The sequence below is a fragment of the Diabrotica undecimpunctata genome, chromosome 5 (assembly GCF_040954645.1).
Source record: "Diabrotica undecimpunctata isolate CICGRU chromosome 5, icDiaUnde3, whole genome shotgun sequence".
In the NCBI taxonomy this organism is placed as follows: domain Eukaryota; kingdom Metazoa; phylum Arthropoda; class Insecta; order Coleoptera; family Chrysomelidae; genus Diabrotica; species Diabrotica undecimpunctata.
The window spans coordinates 22,313,701-22,333,368 of NC_092807.1; the positions used below are offsets into that span (position 1 = coordinate 22,313,701).

General features: G+C 31.3%; 1 protein-coding gene across 2 annotated transcripts in view; it reads left to right on the forward strand.

Moving 5' to 3' along the window:
- LOC140441170 (uncharacterized) overlaps nucleotides 1–19,668 on the forward strand; it is a 43,770-nt gene that overhangs the window by 16,315 nt on the left and 7,787 nt on the right. The window contains exons 7-9 of one of the 2 annotated variants that reach the window (XM_072531649.1): nucleotides 3,422–3,574; nucleotides 4,131–4,427; nucleotides 10,377–10,762. In XM_072531649.1, the coding sequence (XP_072387750.1) occupies nucleotides 3,422–3,574; nucleotides 4,131–4,427; nucleotides 10,377–10,762 (836 nt within the window). The remainder of the gene's footprint in view (nucleotides 1–3,421; nucleotides 3,575–4,130; nucleotides 4,428–10,376; nucleotides 10,763–19,668) is intronic. The other variant, XM_072531650.1, reaches the window with a different exon arrangement.

Consider the following 19,668-nt stretch of genomic DNA (forward strand, 5'->3'; position numbering starts at 1 on the left):
ATTGGCTATGTTATATATATATATATATATATATATATATATATATATATATATATATATATATATATATATATATATGTGTTTCATAATAGATATAATAAAGATAATTTAAAAAGTGCTTACAAACTAATTCTTTGAGAACCGCGATAAAAACCCTATATTATTAAAAAACACTCATTGCTCATCATTCACAAACAATACATCATAACAATATATATATATATATATATATATATATATATATATATATATATATATTTAGTACAGTGCATTGCTTTATTTTTTATAGGGTGACTCCCCTAATTTTTTTACTGTTTTCTGAATAACCTTTTTTTATGTACAACATAAAACTTGTATATAGTTTGAAAGAAGCGCAAATTCTCATTACTGCATATCATGATATAAAAATGACCAAAGTAAATTTTAATGTTACTTTTTTTAAATAGTTTTTTTATTGAGATTATCTTTAATACAAATATTTTTATCATGTCATTGAGAGAAATTAATATTTAATCTTAGATAAATATGTAAACAGGTATTAATTTGAAATTGACATTTGTTTGTAAGATTTAACCGATTATGTCTAGTTATTTATGTTACAGCGAGAAATAAAAACATCCGGATGCTAACAAATTGGTATTAGTTAATTTCTTTCACAATCTTCCTTTCTTATGAGAAATAAAAAAATAATTCAAACAGGAATGTAGAGCGACCACATAAGATAAGTGTGTTTATTTCTCGTTTTCCTACTATATACGTACGCATTTTGGTTTTAAAGAGAGGTTTGGCATATTTGTCATTTTTTAGCATCTTCCCATATGTAAATTATCGAGTTTTCCTTGTCCTTCGAAAAAAGATAAAGTTTCATCCATTGTTTTCACTTTCTTTTAATACGAAATTCTGTCTTCTTCTATTTCAGTTGGTTCATTTCAATTCTCAATTCTTTTTGATCTCAATATACATGCTCGATTTATAGTCCTACGTCCCAAAACTCACCGTGTCCTTCAAAACATCTGAATGCTGGTTTTTAAGGTGAACATACTTGAATCTGGAATTATTCATTTCTCTTTTAGTTACAAGCAGTGGCGGATCTAGACATTTGCCTTAGGATGAGAACTTTCAATTTGGGAGAGGAGAACTTCCAATGAAACACCAACCAAAAGACATAAAAAAGATAAACCCAAACTACACAAAAGACCTAAATAATAGGTTTTTTATAATTTTGGACCTTCTTGGAAGAAATTTTCTTATTCCTCCCCCATGTATTAGCCACTAGTTTCAAAACTAAACGTCCCCTTGGGTCAATTCAAACGTAAACACAAACGAAACAAACTGTTTTAAGTAGGTTCTAATAAAAATTTAACTTTTGAACAAAGAACTGATTTTAATAATGAATGTTTACTCCACGTGTTTGAATTATTGGCTGAATTCTCCTTGGCATGCTTAAAATTAAATGAGAAATGTCATGTTGAGGAATAAGTCCCCATTCCTCGAAAAGAGCTTCTTGTAATTGATTTTTAATTAAAGAGGCAGGAACACGACATCGTATCCTTCGCCCAAGCGTGCCCCAAACATGTTCGATTGGTTTTGCGTCTGGACTCAATGCTAGCTAATCCATTACAGAAATGTTTACTTCATTTAAAAACTGTTGAGTGATCATCGCACTGTGGGACTTGGCATTGGAACTCTTGGAACCTCTCAGAACGATGTGCTTCTAGAGAAATTTCAGCCACACCATAATTGAGTCCCTTTGATAGCCTACCCTAGGACTGAAGGTACATTCTGCAAAACGCCCATGCGGTCTTCGCCATACTCTCTCACGGCCATCTGAAGACCACAAGGTAAACCATATACTCTTCGGTAAATAAAACGTGCCTATAATTATTTACAATAAAATGAGCATGGTTTCTGGCAAACTGAAGCCGCGCAACTCGATGACGCCTGAGAAATTGTAGGCCTTTTGCAAGTCTGCGACTACTTAAATTTGCTTCTCCAAGCCCTCGTATAAATGTTCGTTCACTTACGTTAGTATTCCGGATGTACTGAAGTTGATTTAGGATTTGTACAGCAGTGGCACGACGTTCTCGTAGACTTTATAAGAGGATTAAGCGATCATCACGGGCCCTGATTCTTCGTTGGGGACCGGTTTCAGGTAGTCTAGTGTAAGCCCCGGTTGCCAAGAAACGTGTAAAAATGCGGTGCACAGTACTATTGGATATTTGATACTTTTGAGCAACATATCGCTCACTTCTCCCGTCTTGAAGCAACGCAACAAAAGCAGCCGCTGTTTCGGGATTTACAACTATAATAATTATTGAGTTAAAAATCAACGCAATTCAACTTCAAATTGTGTTTGACACTTGATTTGACTTGACAGTTTACTCACATCATAAAAAACAAAAGAATAACAATAGAATAACAACAGCTACCTATTTACTTTTAAAAGTAATAGGAATAGTGTATTCTTTATTTCTGATTTTTTAATCATTTTTTTTTTGTATAGGTAAAATAAAAAAACTTTCGGTAAATTTTGGGGTTGTTTAACTATACTCATTGACTGCTGTATATGCGGATCCGTCTAATAAGGAATAACTGGATAAAAAGGCATCCCAGTAACCTTAGATATCAAGTTGGATCGACTCGCAATATAATTTCGATTCTCATGCTATGATCTGTAACGTTGGATTTTAAGCGACTATTTGACAATAATAAACAGTTGGATTTTGTTTATTCTAATCGAAGATTTTGAGACGCTATCTTAAGTGTTTCTCTTTCGCAGATTTGTAAGACTCAAATTATAAGTATTTTATGAGAACTTGAGATTTATAGAGAAAAATAAAATAAAAAGAAATAGGTACAGCGATTTCTGTGTTAATACACATTTAAAGTATGCTTTCTCATTCGAAATTATACTTGTTTCTTGATGCAAATTAAAACCTTAGCAATTTGTTATGATATACAGAGTGGAAGAAAAAAATGCTATAATAAGATATCTTTGTAGATTTAAAATCAACCGCTTAACATTAATTCTTATTTCATTTTTAAAGTAGATGTAATACCTACATCACAGTTCTGAGTAATAATTCAGCTTTTGCTTTTTAAATTGTGGCCAAATTTTTATAACCCCACTTTCGCATAGAGAGAGATTTTTTAGGGTCCTTTCGCGCCGACTTAAAAAAATTTAAATATATATTTTGAATTTTTTCAGTATATTTTAGATCCATACCAGTAAATTCATATTTCTGAGGTTCCACTGTATAATAAAATCTAGATGTTTGTCAATAGTATTTAATCAAATTTTGTGTAGGATGATGTTGATAGCAAATTATTCTTTTTTTTTTGTTCGCGATTACTTTTTTATTCGATTTTGTATATTCCTAGTTATAGATTTAAGTTTATTCTCCGCAAATATATTTTTTAGGTAGGGTTACAGAATGCACAGAACCGTCAAATTCATCAGCTACTGTGGTGGGTAACACGGCTAATACAAATGTTCTTAGTTTTAATGAAATTGATAATTTAAATCGTGATGCCAAATCAGAAATAGTTGGAAGTAACGAAGAGATTGACAAAGGTAAGGATTCACAATCTTCGCCAAATTCTACACCTTTTAATATGACATCCAAATGGAGCATATACAGATTAGACTAGATCGGTAATCATTTTTCTTCTGTTATTAATATACACTGTGCACCAAACCTCTGGTTTTCTTTTATTACTGCTAAACTATGGGGTATACAAAAAAATGTTTAACAAAATTAATGTGTATCAAAGACATCTATAATTTAATTAATAACAACGGAATAAACCAAAGTTTTGTTTTCTTAAATGGAACACCCTATATATTAAATCATTTTTGCATATATTTTTTTAAATGTGTGAAAAGTTTGTATAAGGTTTTATAGGTCTTCTTCTTCTTTTTATTCCTTCTTGTATGTAGGCTTTAAAGCCTGTTTCTTCTTCAATATTAGCCTCCTAAATTGTTTAAATTATCGCACCATCTTTTTTTTGGTCTGCCAATACTTCTTCGTCAAAAGTGCAGCTGAAAAGGATCATTTATCTATAAACCTTTAGACTGAGACTCAATCGAATAAGATTGCAAAGTCCAAGGTAATATACATATCAATTAGTTTTTTTAGATCTTCAATTTCAAGAACCACTAAGTGACATCGCATTAAGTGATAAAAGTAGTCTAGAAGACAGTCTCAACGACATACCTGATGAATCTGCCAAAACGTATAGTATCGAGAAAGTTCGAGTTGTTGGTATTCAAGATGATCACAGGTACAAAAATTATCCGATAAAAGTTGATTGTGGTACAGAGACCGCTATAGCAAACTTCCAAATGGACATGATGGTTCAAGTCAATTTACCGCCCAATAAGGTTACAGAACAATCGTCCCAAACAACTTCTAGCCTAATGATAGGTAAGTAAAAACTATATTTTTAGCATATTATGTAAAGATAATCAATTTAGAAACAATTTTATTGTTTGGAAAAGTGTTTAGTGCTTACGTAGATATTTTATTATTATCATTCTTAACATTTTTAACATATGAGCTTATTTAATTACTTCGTTCATTATTTGTTTAAATCTTTAAATTTTCCACGTTAAAATTGGCATTCTCTACATATTTTATAAAATCTGTGGGAAAAATCATTAATTTTAACCCCAAAACACTTAAACTATTTAGCTCGTACCTCTAGAATCGAGGATTATTTTTATTACCGTAAATAACTGTGCGAGCATGATTTTACAAATTTCACACGAACGATCTACGTAAACCGTGCTTTACCTTTAGTGGTTAGAGGAGAACTCTTCAAACTAACAATCGCGACGTGCAAACAATCTGCACCGAGAGAATATTTACAGCCGCGTCTCGCAAATCGTTTTTTTACTCTCTGCTGCGACGACGAGAGACGATTTTTCTTAAACGGTGTGACGCCAGCTACTGCTGTTATTGTGCCAATTGTTGTAATATTTACAACCATATACATTTCTTTCTTTACTGCTTTAATTAATTAACCATCTAATTTTATATTTCCTGCATAAACATTGGTCCTACGAGCCGGATTTTTATATTTCCTATATAACCGACTATATTTTTTATGTATATAAGAATATATCTTTTAAAGGAAATTTTGATAGAACACATAAAGTGTTCACAGATAAAGAGTATAAAGTAATGGACAGGAATTATTAATAGCAATAGATGAAGTTTTCAATGTGATCAAACTCTATCCACCATAAGAGCCCTGTTGACTAATAGTTATTACTTTTACTTATTTACTTACTTATCCGTAGATTTACGCAGCATATTCTGTTTGCCGTTTATCACATCCCAATTGCCATTTCTTCTTATCATATAGAGTCTTGTCTTCTTCAGTAAGGTCTCTTTTTTCCATTACTGTTTTTATTTGTCAGTGCCACTGTAATCTAGGACGTCCTATTATCTTTCTTTTCTTTTATCTTTTATTTATTATATCCGTTTCACCTGATTTGTATTTGCACTGTATTTGTTAAAGTTGTCCCCAATTATTTATATCCATTTGTTTATTTTATTGAAGTGTTATTCTTCTGCAGTGTATCCAATGACCGTGTATTTTGTTTTATTATAATTAATTTCCAAACCCTATCTTCCAAATTCTTCTTCCATCTTTTTTTCTGCAAAATCATTTAATTATCTCTTCTTAGTCGTTGCCAAACAGTTGCTGTTTGAGTTTATTATGTTTCCATCGGTCAAAGACATCATACCTTATGACCTCTCGCGGGATGTGGTTGGAATGGTCCATTAGTTTGTCGAGTTTTGTTTTAGATTCCTCCATCTGATCCAGTGCTCTGATCTATTGGTTGTCACTGAAAAGAAATCATTTCACTACGTATCGAAAAACATTGTAGTCCATTGTGGTCAGTTTGGATCTTCTTTCTGTTCGTCTTGCAGGACTGTCAGGATAGGCAGTATGGTGCCATTGCTGAGCCTTGTCTTTGTTCTGAATGTTAATTTGCTTCTTCTCCTAGTTAGGCTTCTGATGTTGACTGATACCGTTTTTGCCTTCTGTACTGTTCTTGTAATATGGGATGTAAACGTGATTCCCTTGTCAATGTTGACTCCGAGGTACTTTGCTTCATTTGACCATTCGATGGGAGTGTCCAACACCTTTAGTTATTCGTCTGGTACGCTGTGTCTCTTATTAAACATCTCTGTTTAGGTCTTCTCCGGATTTACTGCTAAGTCTCTATTGTATGCATCATTCTTCTAGGTCATCTAAAGGTTTCTGGTTGCAATGACTTGCTTCCTGTGGTACTCCAGCCTCCGGAATTTCGACTTTTGATAGCTACCTGTGCTGATACTATATTTCCCAGTAATGTGACATCTATCACTTGGCTCCTCAACATTCAATCTATCTATTTGCAGCTTGTTTAACCTATTTCTTTTAGACGAATTGCCCTTGTGATTGCTTCGTAGGAGATATTGTCGAATGCTCCCTTTTTACCGACAAACACAGCATCACCTCTTGGTTTTCTAGTGTATCGGTCCTTCAACCATTATACCATCCCTAAGGTGGCCACCAAGCAGATTTTTTCAAATTCTTTAGTACAAATGGCATCAAAATTATCAGTCTCAGAGACTTGGCTTTTTTCTGTCCGGTTTTTTCCAGATTTGGTTATAAAAACCACCCTTATTAAACATTTTTTTTTGAACAGAAGTCCATTTTCCTTCTGTTAAAATATTGAATAAATCCCGCCCGGACCAGGTGACTTATACGGTTCAAATTAGTTTATGACCCATTTTCCCATAAAAGACACCAGTTTTCCCTAGAACCATAAGTTATAGACTTCGGTTAAGTCGGTTGCTATGTGTGTATTTGTATTAATTTTGATTTGGACTTAGGAAAGTCAAGCTCAAAACCTGTTGCAATGTCTTTTTACCCATCTGAGTGAATTTACATGACTCAGATGGGTAAAACTGACTCTGAATTTTTGGACTGTGGATTCTTCCAGAGAACTTAATGGAAACTTGATATTCTGCATTATGTCTTATCTTCGTGCAACACCTTCTCCGCGATTCTCTTTTTCTCTGTAATTTTTCATTATTTTAGTCTTCTTCTTTAGAGTTTCCGTGAAATCAAATTTCTCGTACTTTTATTCGTAAGGTTTTTATTCTACCAGGGCGCTCTTCTGTTGGATTTCCTATCTCCTGACATTTTTTTTTCGAATGCTGACATAATAACCTTTTGAAATTGTTCGGCAACCATATCTAGGTCCAATGTAGGCCGTATCGTCCATTTAAGCCTGTCTAAATAATGTTCTAGGTCTACTTGATATGTCTCCTAGTTTATTTTATGGGGATTACCATAAGTTTCCTTGATATACTTATTACTGTTATTTCAAAACAGATGTGATGATAGTCTAAACAAGACACATCACTAGACTTCGGCAAATATGCATATTGCATATTTTGCATATTGTGCATATTTTATGCAAATATTTCATATTTTGGCATATTTGTATAAAAGTTTGCATAAAGTGCATAAAAGTTCAGATTTTTATACTGTATTTGAAAATTTTTAAACATACCAATTTATTTCAATTCTTGTATAAAATTTTGTAGTCATTTTAATCAAGAAATGATCTACGTACGTAATCTCTACAGGTACAAAACATTTACAATTTCAAAGAAGATCAATTTAAGTAGCCCTCAACATTCTTAGAAAGTCTCGGTCACTGAGGCATTCAGTTATTGGATAATCGCTAGGGGTTCGCTCATTTGCATTTTATGATCTAATCCCCAAATCTATCTACAATTGATTGTATCTTAACAGCAGGTAAACAGCTAATAGTTTTGTTCCTAATTTAGGGATTTTCCAAAATCTCCCAGTTTATTGAATTAGGTACCTAAACATTTCTAATTTGATGCTCAGATTTGTAAATCATTTTTGTTTTGATATTCAAAGCGTAAACACTCGTTGTGCGTAACAAAAAGGAATATTGTGATTTTATAATTCCTAAAACAACCAGTGCTTCAACTTGGATTAAACCTTATAAAGAGCTGTCTATGGATATGGGAAAAATCTACTGTTCAGTCTGTGGCAAAATTGTAAGTATCTAATATTTTCTATTAAATATCTAATATTTCATACATACAGGGTGTTTATAAATGACACTTACAACGTTTGACTGTAGATACTTCTCGAAAAATTGAACAAAACGATATAGTTAATGAGGGGTCAAACTTATTTACTTTTCGAGATACAGGGTGTTAAAATTAAAAAAAATTAAATTCTTTTAGTTAATAACAACAATAACTTTAAAACCAATAAACGTATTTACTTGAAATTTAGTACTCGTAGGTTGTTTTTAAATGAAAAATAGCTTCCTTTAGTGAGAAAAAATTGTCCATGGTACAATACAATGGTGTGTATTTAGAAAAATTTTTCACCTTTACTTTTTTTTATGAAGTCAGCTATTCTAAAACACAATTATTTTTATTGTAATTGAATTAACAAAAAAAAAACTTGTTGAATTTTAAAATAAGTTATATGATGTACTAATGGTTAGTAACAAAAACTAATTTGTGGATTAATACTGCATTTAAAACACTTAGCGAGTGTTTTTTTTTCCAAACCAGTTATTTGATTAACCAAAAACACCTTTTATATTTTTATATTTTAAAGGTTGGGTTAAAATAAAGGTTTTTATTTTTATTTATAGATAGCATGTGAGAAGAAATTTCAGATAGACCAACATGTGAGAACTGCTTCACACATTGCAAAAAAAGGAAAAATAGGAGGAAAACATCAAACTTCAATGGCTAAATGTTTCCAATCTACTTCAAAAAAATTAGATGAGCAAGAAACTTTTAATGAAGACTTGTGTCGCGTTTGCGAAGTCTGCAAACATACCGCTTTCAAAATTAGCAAATGTAAATTTTAGTTCGTTTCTAAAAAAATATTGCAAACTTAATGTTCCAAGTGATCAGTCTCTAAGAAGAAATAATGTGAACGGGCTATACTCGTCGGTGTTAATTAATATTAAGGAAGAAATTGCAGATAATTATTTTTACATATCTGTAGACGAAACCACTGATTCCTCAGGAAAGTATATTGCTCATTTATTGATTGGTGTTCTTAAAGAAGATACCTTACCAAAATCTCATCTTATTTCATGCCAGCAACTTGAGAAAACAAATGCTTTAACAATTTCGCGTTTTATACAAGAAACATTAGCAACTTTTTTTCTTCCGACAACTATTCCTTCTAATAAATTACTGCTTATTTTATCGGATGCTGCTTCTTATATGGTAAAAGCAGGACAAAATTTAAAAGTATTTTTCCCAGATTTAATACATGTTACTTGTGTAGCGCATGGATTAAACAGAGTTGCAGAGGAAATACGAAAAAAGTTTCCTCTTGTAAATACCATGATATCCAGTGTCAAAAAAGTATTTCTTAAATCTCCTATAAGAATTCAACTTTATAAAGAAATGCTACCTAACATTCCTCTTCCACCACAACCTATTTTAACGCGATGGGGAACATGGTTAGAAGCAGCTAATTTTTATGCAGATCATTTTGTTAAAATAAAGAACATAATTGATACGTTAACAGATGAAAGTTCCCAATCTCTTTTGGATTCTAAACAAACTTTTCAGAGTAACTTGCTTCAACAAGAACTTTCATTTATAAAATCAAATTTTAGTTTTGTTCAAAAAACAATTACTCAGTTAGAATCACCAAAACTGTCATTGTTCGAAAGTACAGCATTAATAAAAGAATTTGCGTCATGTTGTTAGAGGTAATATTGGAAAAGATATTTTAAAAAAATTTGAAGCTACTATGGAAAAAAATAAAGGTTACCATATTCTTTCTGTAGTAGTCAGTGTTCTAGCTGGAAATATTTCGGAAACAATTAATTTAGAACCAAATGTTTTGGTTAGTTTGAAAAATGCTCCCGTTACATCAGTTGATGTTGAACGAAGTTTTTCCATATATAAATATATGTACTCAGACAGAAGCCACAAGTTTTTATTAGAAAATTTTAAACACCACTTGGTCATTTATTGTTACCATAATTCTAAATAAGTTTATTCATACTTAAAAATGATGTAGTTACTTAAAATAAATGTAAATCTTAATGAATAGTAGGAAATATTTAGTTATGTACACTTTTTTTTTTAAATAAAATTGTTAGTATTTTACGATTTTTTTATTTATTTGTATGCATATTTTGTAAAATATTTGCATATTTTCGGGTAAACACGTGCATATTTATGCGCATATTTTCTACATTTTTATTTGCATATTTGCCGAAGTCTACACATCACATAACATCGTATTCTTGGTCTCTTCTATAAAGTATCTGTATATTTTTTCAGATAAACCAGATTTGATAAATAAATGTACGCAAAGTACTTCCCTAGTCTGCAACAAAAAATGTGATACTGAAGATCTTAACGAATATATCGCAGAAACGACCCCGGAAAAGAAACAAGACCAGAGCACGATTATTCCGGAAGACGAAGTACTTTCTCTAACGAATCGTTCGGAAGCGGAAGGCGGATTGAATACATACTTGGATTTAAAACTGATGGGAGATGATTACGATCTGACACCAGAACGGGATACGTCTGAAAAGTATCACTTTTTAATGACAGACGCATCTACTAGTATGGTTAAATCGCAAGTTGCTGTGGCTAATGTCGGAATAGACAGTTTACTTCTAGGAGATACTTACGATTTGCACGAAGATTCAGCTGTACAGGTAAAAGTTTAGTTAAACGATCAAATAATATGTTTTAGATATTTGACAATAGTACCATAATTTTTTTATAAAATGAGATCATATTCTAAAATCATTGACTGGCAAGTTAGTGATAGATACGAATTTTGAAGTATATTTTGATAATGATTAGGACTCTGATACCGAAGTTGTTATAATAAACAACTTGTTTGGTTCCTTACTAATTGGCACTAGACAGGCAAAACTTATATTGCGCATCAAAATACTAACACAGGTAGGTATTTCTTTGTTTTGTGTATTTTCAATGTCTAAATTAACCCATTAGGGACCAGAACTATTTTTTTTTCTAGAAAAATGTTTAAAGGAATAATAACATTCTGAGATGTCAGGATTTAAATAAATTATATTCTAATAATTTCAGAAATTATTATGTTTGCTCCTAACGCCACCTGCTAACGTATTAACAAAGCACACGTTGCTTACTTCTGACGGACCTGTCAAATGGACAGTGGAAGTGTGACGTCACAACTGTCAATTACTTTCCAAACAAAAGTTGAAATCCCAATCTCAAGACTTTTTAATTTCTATAAAGTTAATAGTTTGCTTCCTCTGCTGCTTTTTCTTTTAAGTATAGTGTTTTTTACGATAATACCATCATAATTCAGTGTTCTATTTCTATGAAATATAGTTTAAAAGTTTAAATTAAAGACATTCTAACCTTACTTTATTGATACATGCATTTTATTGTTATTTTTATAAAATAACATGCTTTATTATTTACACAACCTTGTAAAATTATTGTAGTAACTATTAGAATACTTAGATATTGCAAAAAGCGGAAAGATTCTGTAAAAAAAATAACGAAAAATACAAATTATCCACACTAAACAAGGTTTGTTTGGAAAGTGAAACTGACAGATGTCAATAAAATCTACGTCATCACTTCCACGGTCCATTCAGGCGAAATATTAAATTAATAATACAATATAAATAAATTTCGTGTGATAGTAAATTTAATTATTATATAAACTAAATAAGATGTTTAAAAATAATAATTGTATTTATATGAAATTATTTTAAAATGAGAAGTGTCATAAAAATTTAAACAGATGATTCAATGTTGTTAATAATCGAATGACATTTATGACTTTTAAATTTTGAAAATCTACTTTTAAATGCTCAAATCTAATTAAAATGAGGAAAAAAAATAAGAAATACAAAGAAGAAGCAAGTATGGATAATTATATCAAAATCAAAAAAATCTTTGCCTATAGCAAAAAAATATTTAAAAATAAAAAAAGAAATAGTTTTAGATGCTTTTGTAATGGATTGAACAGGGACACTCCTCTAGCAGAAATATGGCAAACTGTGAAACAGTTCTCTACTTATCAGAACGCAATAATTCCTGTCAAAGTTTCTAGCAAACACATAGCTTTGGATATATTAGATAAAATTGATAAGTGATATAACAGATCCAGAATTTACTGTTATCCAATCCAATGAGAATGTGGAGGACATTCCTGGAGAGGAAATAATAAGTATCATAAAAAAGGATAAGACTACTGGTTTAGATCTAATAACATATAGTATGATTGGCAGACTTCCTCAGGTGGCATTAGAATCACTGTCAATAATATTTAATCAAATAATTAAAAGAAAAGCTGGCTTTCCACAACAATGGAAAAATACTCTTGTTGTTCCTTTATTAAAACCCTATAGAGATCCATTATGTGTGAATAACTATAGAAATATAGCTCTAGAGTCATGTGTTGGTAAAACACTTCAAAATATAATTAAATTAAGAATTGAACAAATAATTGAAAAAAATTGTATATTGAACTCAAAGCAGCGATAGTTCATGGAGAATTAAAATGAACCACGAGCTGGATGAACTAATGCAGAGCGCAGATATTGTCAGATTTGTAAAATCACAAAGACTAAACTGGCTTGGTCACCTAGAAAGAATGCCAGATAATCGAGCTGTAAAAGTAGTCCAGAGATGGAAGCCCCAAGGAAACAGAACAAGAGGAAGGCCCCGTAAAAGATGGATAGGCGACGTAGAGGGATCTTAAAACCATGAACATCAGGCAGTGGCGAAGGAAAGTATCCGACAGGGCAGAATGGAAGAACATTGTTAAGCAGGCCAAGACTCACAAAGGGTTGTAGCGCCATTAGAAGAAGAAGAAGAAGATTGAACTCAAAGCAGTTAGGATTTAGAAGAAATAAAGGATGTAACCATAATTTAGCTTTAACAATAAATTATATTAGAACATGATTTAGTAAAAATTTAAATACAATCGCAATTTTTTTATTAGTAGGGCATATGATACTGTCAATAAGTTTTTGATATATACATATCTAATAAAGTATGGCAATCCAACAACCTATGCAAACTTAATCATGCAATTCATGCTCAATAGAAATATTTATATCAAAGATAAATCAAACAATATATTAGGAGTAATTCAAGCATGCTCTCCTTCAAGCCATCCTGCAAGGAAAAATATTTGGAAAACGAGGTCAAGGAAGAAGAAGAACATCTTGGTTAAAAAACCTCAGAAACTGGTTCAATACAACATCTGTGCAGCTTTTCCGCGCTGTTGCAGATAAGATAATGATTGCCATGATGATCGCCAACATTCGTAACGGATAGGCACATCAAGAAGAAGAAGAATCCAAGCATCATCTGGATTGCCACAAGGGTCACCTCTCAGTTCTATATTGTTTAATTTATATATAAGGTCCTTACATGATTTAATCAAACCTGAAATAGAGTGCTTCCAATATTCAGATGATTTTGTAATTCTGGTACAAGGGCCGGAGACATATATATTGTTATGATATGTAAAATCAAGAAAAATATTGGTTTGTTTTAAAATATTTCAAAGTTCAAAAACATTAAAATAATTCAGATAAGTAGGATAATATCCAACAAACATTTCGGAGAAGGAAAGTTATTAAATCCTTGAATTACCTGTACCAAACAAAATGTAAGCTTTGCATCAATCATTTCTTTGTTATACTTCAGTTGACCCGCATAAGTTTAAGTGAAACAAAAGACAAATTGAAACGGGTTTTTACAAATACATTAGTGTAGTGATTAAAGACAATAGAGGATTATAGAAAGAGGTTTTTGTTAGTTTTTAAGATTTATAGAAAAATAGTATTTGTAAATAAGTTTTAGGAAATTTATAATTATAGGTAAAAATTTGTTTGTTATCGAAATGAAAAAATGGGGAATTGTGACGAGTTTTGATTGGCGGAGATTGAAAAAGGTGGGATAAGGAAAGTTTAGCTAGATTGAGGAGAGAGAAAAGATAGGCAGTTGGTTTTCCAAGTCAGTGAGAGAAACAGGGATTGTTCTCTGGCGGTTCCTGAAATGTAGCAAGCAGTAGTGTGGAATGTTAGTGAGTTTTTGTGGAGTTAGTGTATCTGACAGGAGCTGAAGCAGCAAAATATTGTAAGTCATATTTCTCTACTTATATTCCAAGAGTCACTGTTCAGGCCAACGAGAGATTCAGTTTATCGTAAAGAGAAGATATTCCAAGAGTCATTTTTCACTCGGGCCAACGAGAGATTCAGTTTATCGAGAGGAGAAAAGGCTATCATAATTTGAATGATTTGTGCTTTTGAAGGAGATCATTAAGGACGATATACTTGCAACAATCTGTGTAAGATTGCTGATTACATAGGGAGCGGTTGAGAGGAGATAATACAGTCTATAAGGAACAAGGATTTGGACCACTCATCATCAGAGAGAGATTTTTTGTTTTCTGCAGTTTTTTCTTTTATCGATAACACAATTTTTACACGTAATTTAGAAAGGATATAAATATTTGGATTAGGAGAGTTAGAATAGTTTGGGATTTTGAGATTTCAATTAATATTGTTTGTACCATTAATTTTTGATTGTTCACGTACGGAGAACAAAATTTTGAGAATCCTTATATGAGATTTGTTTATTGAAAACTTTTGAGTGTGAATTATTTCATTATTTTTATTTCAATATATAGTGTTAGATCATATGTGTTTTTTATTATTCCGGTATTCTCTGGACCTTACCTTTCACATGTAATAGCATAGATATTGAAGCACGAATTTAACCCTGAGATAAAAGAATTAAAAATTGTGATAGAGTCATAATCATATCATTTAAATAATTTTAATTAATCAAAAAAAATTAATTAGCTAATTATTGCTTGGCGCACCAAGACTCTAAATATCACAATAACTGGCTTCCAAAACGTGGGGCTTAAAAATATCGCAGCTTTACATTTGAAGGAAGTGAAAGAGATCTGGAATAAGTACAGGTGATCCAGAGATAAAAACATATAACATTGAGGGAATTTGAATTTGAAAGTATTTTGACAATTTTTGCAGGGAATATAAATTTGATTTATTGATTGATCGTAGTTAGTGGATATTTACTGCTATTGAATTATTTGATTTTATTTTATTTACCAATCGTACATTTGATATTTATTTTGAATTATTTGAATTTTACTGATTGCATATTTGATATTTGTCGTGAAAATTTAATACATTTGGGGAGAAATATTGTCGTGTTCTGAAACATATAGAGTGTTGTAAAATTTCACATTTGGCGGGGACAAAAACATTAACAAAAAGAAACAACATGTCGACCACAAGGAGTCAAAGCAAAATGCAAGAAAGGAAGGAGGATAACAGAGAAGAGGAAACAATTGTTGAAGAAGGATCGGATAATGAAGGAAATGTTACAATAGTTGAGGAGAAAAAAGAATTATCAGGAATAGAGAAAATATTACAACTAATGCAAATACAGACACAAACAATAGAGAAAAACCAAAATGAAACATCAAAGAAAATGGATAAAATGGATAGAAATCAACAAGAAAACCAACGGGAAACAAGACAAGCAATAGAACTAAATAACAGGAATATAGAGCAGCGTTTGGAAAACTATGAACAAGAAATTAAAGGATGTGTTGAGGGGATAAAGAAAGAACTGATACAACAGATAGAAGAAATAACCATAAAGAATGCAAAACAAGAGACAGAGATAAAAGATATCCAAAATACGATGAAGGAAATAAAGATTGTCCAGAAAAAGGAATTAGAACAGTTAGAAGAAAAATTTGAAATGGCGCTACAAGAAGACAGGAAGGACGTAGAAAGAAGATTAAAGCAAAATGAAAAACAAATGGCAGAAATTGAACTAAGAGGGGTAGAGAGAAAAGAAGTTATCATCCATGGAACAAGCGAGGCGAAAATACAATTTGGCGGGGATATTCGGAAAACACACCCAGTACCGTTTGTTAAAAATCTGAAAACCAAATTACAACATATTAGATATTTTGACGATTGCAAAGAAACAATTAGAAACCATTTGAAAGAAGGAGCAGCGTTATGGTATGAAAGCAAGGAAGATGAGTTTGAAAATTGGACAGATTTTGAAAATAAATTTCTCAACTATTTCTGGGGGAAAAATAAACAGAGAGAAATCAACCAAGAGCTACAGAATGGAAAATATCACGAAAAAATGGGAATATCTGAAGAAAGATATGCTTTGCAGATATATAACAATTCAAAATATCTAGAATACAAATATTCTACCGAACAGCTGGTAGAAATGATCAGCAGACATTTTGAGGAAACGTTGGAAGATCACGTGATTTTGAGAAACTATCAAGATATTGATAGTTTGTGCCAATTCCTTCAATTAAAAGAAGCGAAAAGAAAAGAAATGAGAAATAGAAGACAACATGACCAATATAATGGACCGGAAAGAAGGTATTCATCAAATTATGACCAGAGAAACCGACATCCCAGATCAACAAACGAATATAGGCCGAGAAATTATAATAATTACAATAGACAACAAAATTACGATAACCGGAATGATACAAAAAATAGGACAAATGAAAATCACAACAGGAATAGAGATGCACAAAATCCTCCGAATCAGAATACTAATGAACAAAGGGACGATAGAAATAACCAGAGTTTCCAACAACAAAATAGAAGGGAGATGAATCATGTAGCAATAGGAAACGACAGACAAATTTCTAATTCTAATCTAATATTTTTAGATGCATTTATAAAACATAAAGCGATTAAAATTGTGATTGATTCTGGATCGGAGATATCGCTAATCAATAAAAAACTAGTAAAAGAATTAAATTTGGACAGATTTGTGTATAAGATTCCTAGGGTTGATTTAGTGGGTGCAAACAATAAAAATTTGACGACAGTAAACGAAGGCTTGGGAGTACAGATAAGAGTGGGAAACAAATTCCATATTATGAAATGTGTGGTGATTGAAGATTTAAATCATGATATGATAGCGGGAATTGATGAATTGAGGAAAAAAGATATCACCATAAATTTTTCGGAAAATAAACTGGAAATCAGAGCAGAACCAGACAACACAGGAGAAGAAAAGCAAACAGATAGGAAAACAAATTCTGGAAGGATCAATGCACAGGAAAAACGCAAAGAAATCGATATGACTGTAGAGGATAAACCGAAAATACAAGAACAAGATCTAACAGAAAAGAAAAAGAGAAGGAAGAAAAAGAAGAAGAGTTCGAAAAGAAAGCAGGAAAATAAGATGGAGACCAGAGAAAAACAGGAAATAGAAGGTACAGAAGAATTGTTGGCAACCGACGATAAAACAGAATGGAAGCAGGAAGAAAAAGAAGGTATCATCAGAAAAATGAAAGGAATAGAAACATGGTGCTCGGAATACCAAAGGGAATTAGAGGATAAAAATAAAACAGAAGAAAAAATGGCACTGATGGACGAGAATCCAGAATTTCGTGAAGAAGTATTATGGACAGTGAACACATGTGAACAAAAGGTGGATGAAAGAAAAATAAATTGTAGAAAAAACATGGAGAAGGAAATAGAGAAGATTTTAGGAAACCATGGAGATTTTGTTAATAAAGTAAATCAAGTGGTTAAAAATTATGAACTTTCTTCTAAGGGAAAATACTTGGAAAAATTTAAAACGAAAATATATCCAATCCCGTATAAAGACAGGCAATATACGGGGTATTTTAACATTCACGACATTTGTCAGTATCATAAGTAGATTTTAATAACATAGTGAAATAATTTGATCCTAGAAAACTTTTGTCATTTTTAAAATTTAACAAAGAGTTTTCGGCAGATCAAATGGCGGGGATTTGTTATGATATGTAAAATCAAGAAAAATATTGGTTTGTTTTAAAATATTTCAAAGTTCAAAAACATTAAAATAATTCAGATAAGTAGGATAATATCCAACAAACATTTCGGAGAAGGAAAGTTATTAAATCCTTGAATTACCTGTACCAAACAAAATGTAAGCTTTGCATCAATCATTTCTTTGTTATACTTCAGTTGACCCGCATAAGTTTAAGTGAAACAAAAGACAAATTGAAACGGGTTTTTACAAATACATTAGTGTAGTGATTAAAGACAATAGAGGATTATAGAAAGAGGTTTTTGTTAGTTTTTAAGATTTATAGAAAAATAGTATTTGTAAATAAGTTTTAGGAAATTTATAATTATAGGTAAAAATTTGTTTGTTATCGAAATGAAAAAATGGGGAATTGTGACGAGTTTTGATTGGCGGAGATTGAAAAAGGTGGGATAAGGAAAGTTTAGCTAGATTGAGGAGAGAGAAAAGATAGGCAGTTGGTTTTCCAAGTCAGTGAGAGGAACAGGGATTGTTCTCTGGCGGTTCCTGAAATGTAGCAAGCAGTAGTGTGGAATGTTAGTGAGTTTTTGTGGAGTTAGTGTATCTGACAGGAGCTGAAGCAGCAAAATATTGTAAGTCATATTTCTCTACTTATATTCCAAGAGTCACTGTTCAGGCCAACGAGAGATTCAGTTTATCGTAAAGAGAAGATATTCCAAGAGTCATTTTTCACTCGGGCCAACGAGAGATTCAGTTTATCGAGAGGAGAAAAGGCTATCATAATTTGAATGATTTGTGCTTTTGAAGGAGATCATTAAGGACGATATACTTGCAACAATCTGTGTAAGATTGCTGATTACATAGGGAGCGGTTGAGAGGAGATAATACAGTCTATAAGGAACAAGGATTTGGACCACTCATCATCAGAGAGAGATTTTTTGTTTTCTGCAGTTTTTTCTTTTATTGATAACACAATTTTTACACGTAATTTAGAAAGGATATAAATATTTGGATTAGGAGAGTTAGAATAGTTTGGGATTTTGAGATTTCAATTAATATTGTTTGTACCATTAATTTTTGATTGTTCACGTACGGAGAACAAAATTTTGAGAATCCTTATATGAGATTTGTTTATTGAAAACTTTTGAGTGTGAATTATTTCATTATTTTTATTTCAATATATAGTGTTAGATCATATGTGTTTTTTATTATTCCGGTATTCTCTGGACCTTACCTTTCACATGTAATAGCATAGATATTGAAGCACGAATTTAACCCTGAGATAAAAGAATTAAAAATTGTGATAGAGTCATAATCATATCATTTAAATAATTTTAATTAATCAAAAAAAATTAATTAGCTAATTATTGCTTGGCGCACCAAGACTCTAAATATCACAATAATATATATATATATATATATATATATATATATATATATTGTTATGATCTGCTTTATGATGTCTTATTATTGATTAAGACTAATTTAATTAATCCAGTTATTTAATTAATTAGTTCACTAATTTATGCAGAGTCATACAATTCAATTACTATTAAAATTCTCAGGGTGCCTTTTTAATTTTACTTTAATCAGTTTACTTTATATATCTCTTCTAGTGGGTTTAGTATCTCCTAGTTGCTCATAATCGGGATAAAACAGGAAACGGAACTAACATTAAAACAACATAAATATGCACACAAATTATTATTTATTTCAATTCGGTGAATGTTAATAAATAACTTTTTGTGGGCAATTATCTTTC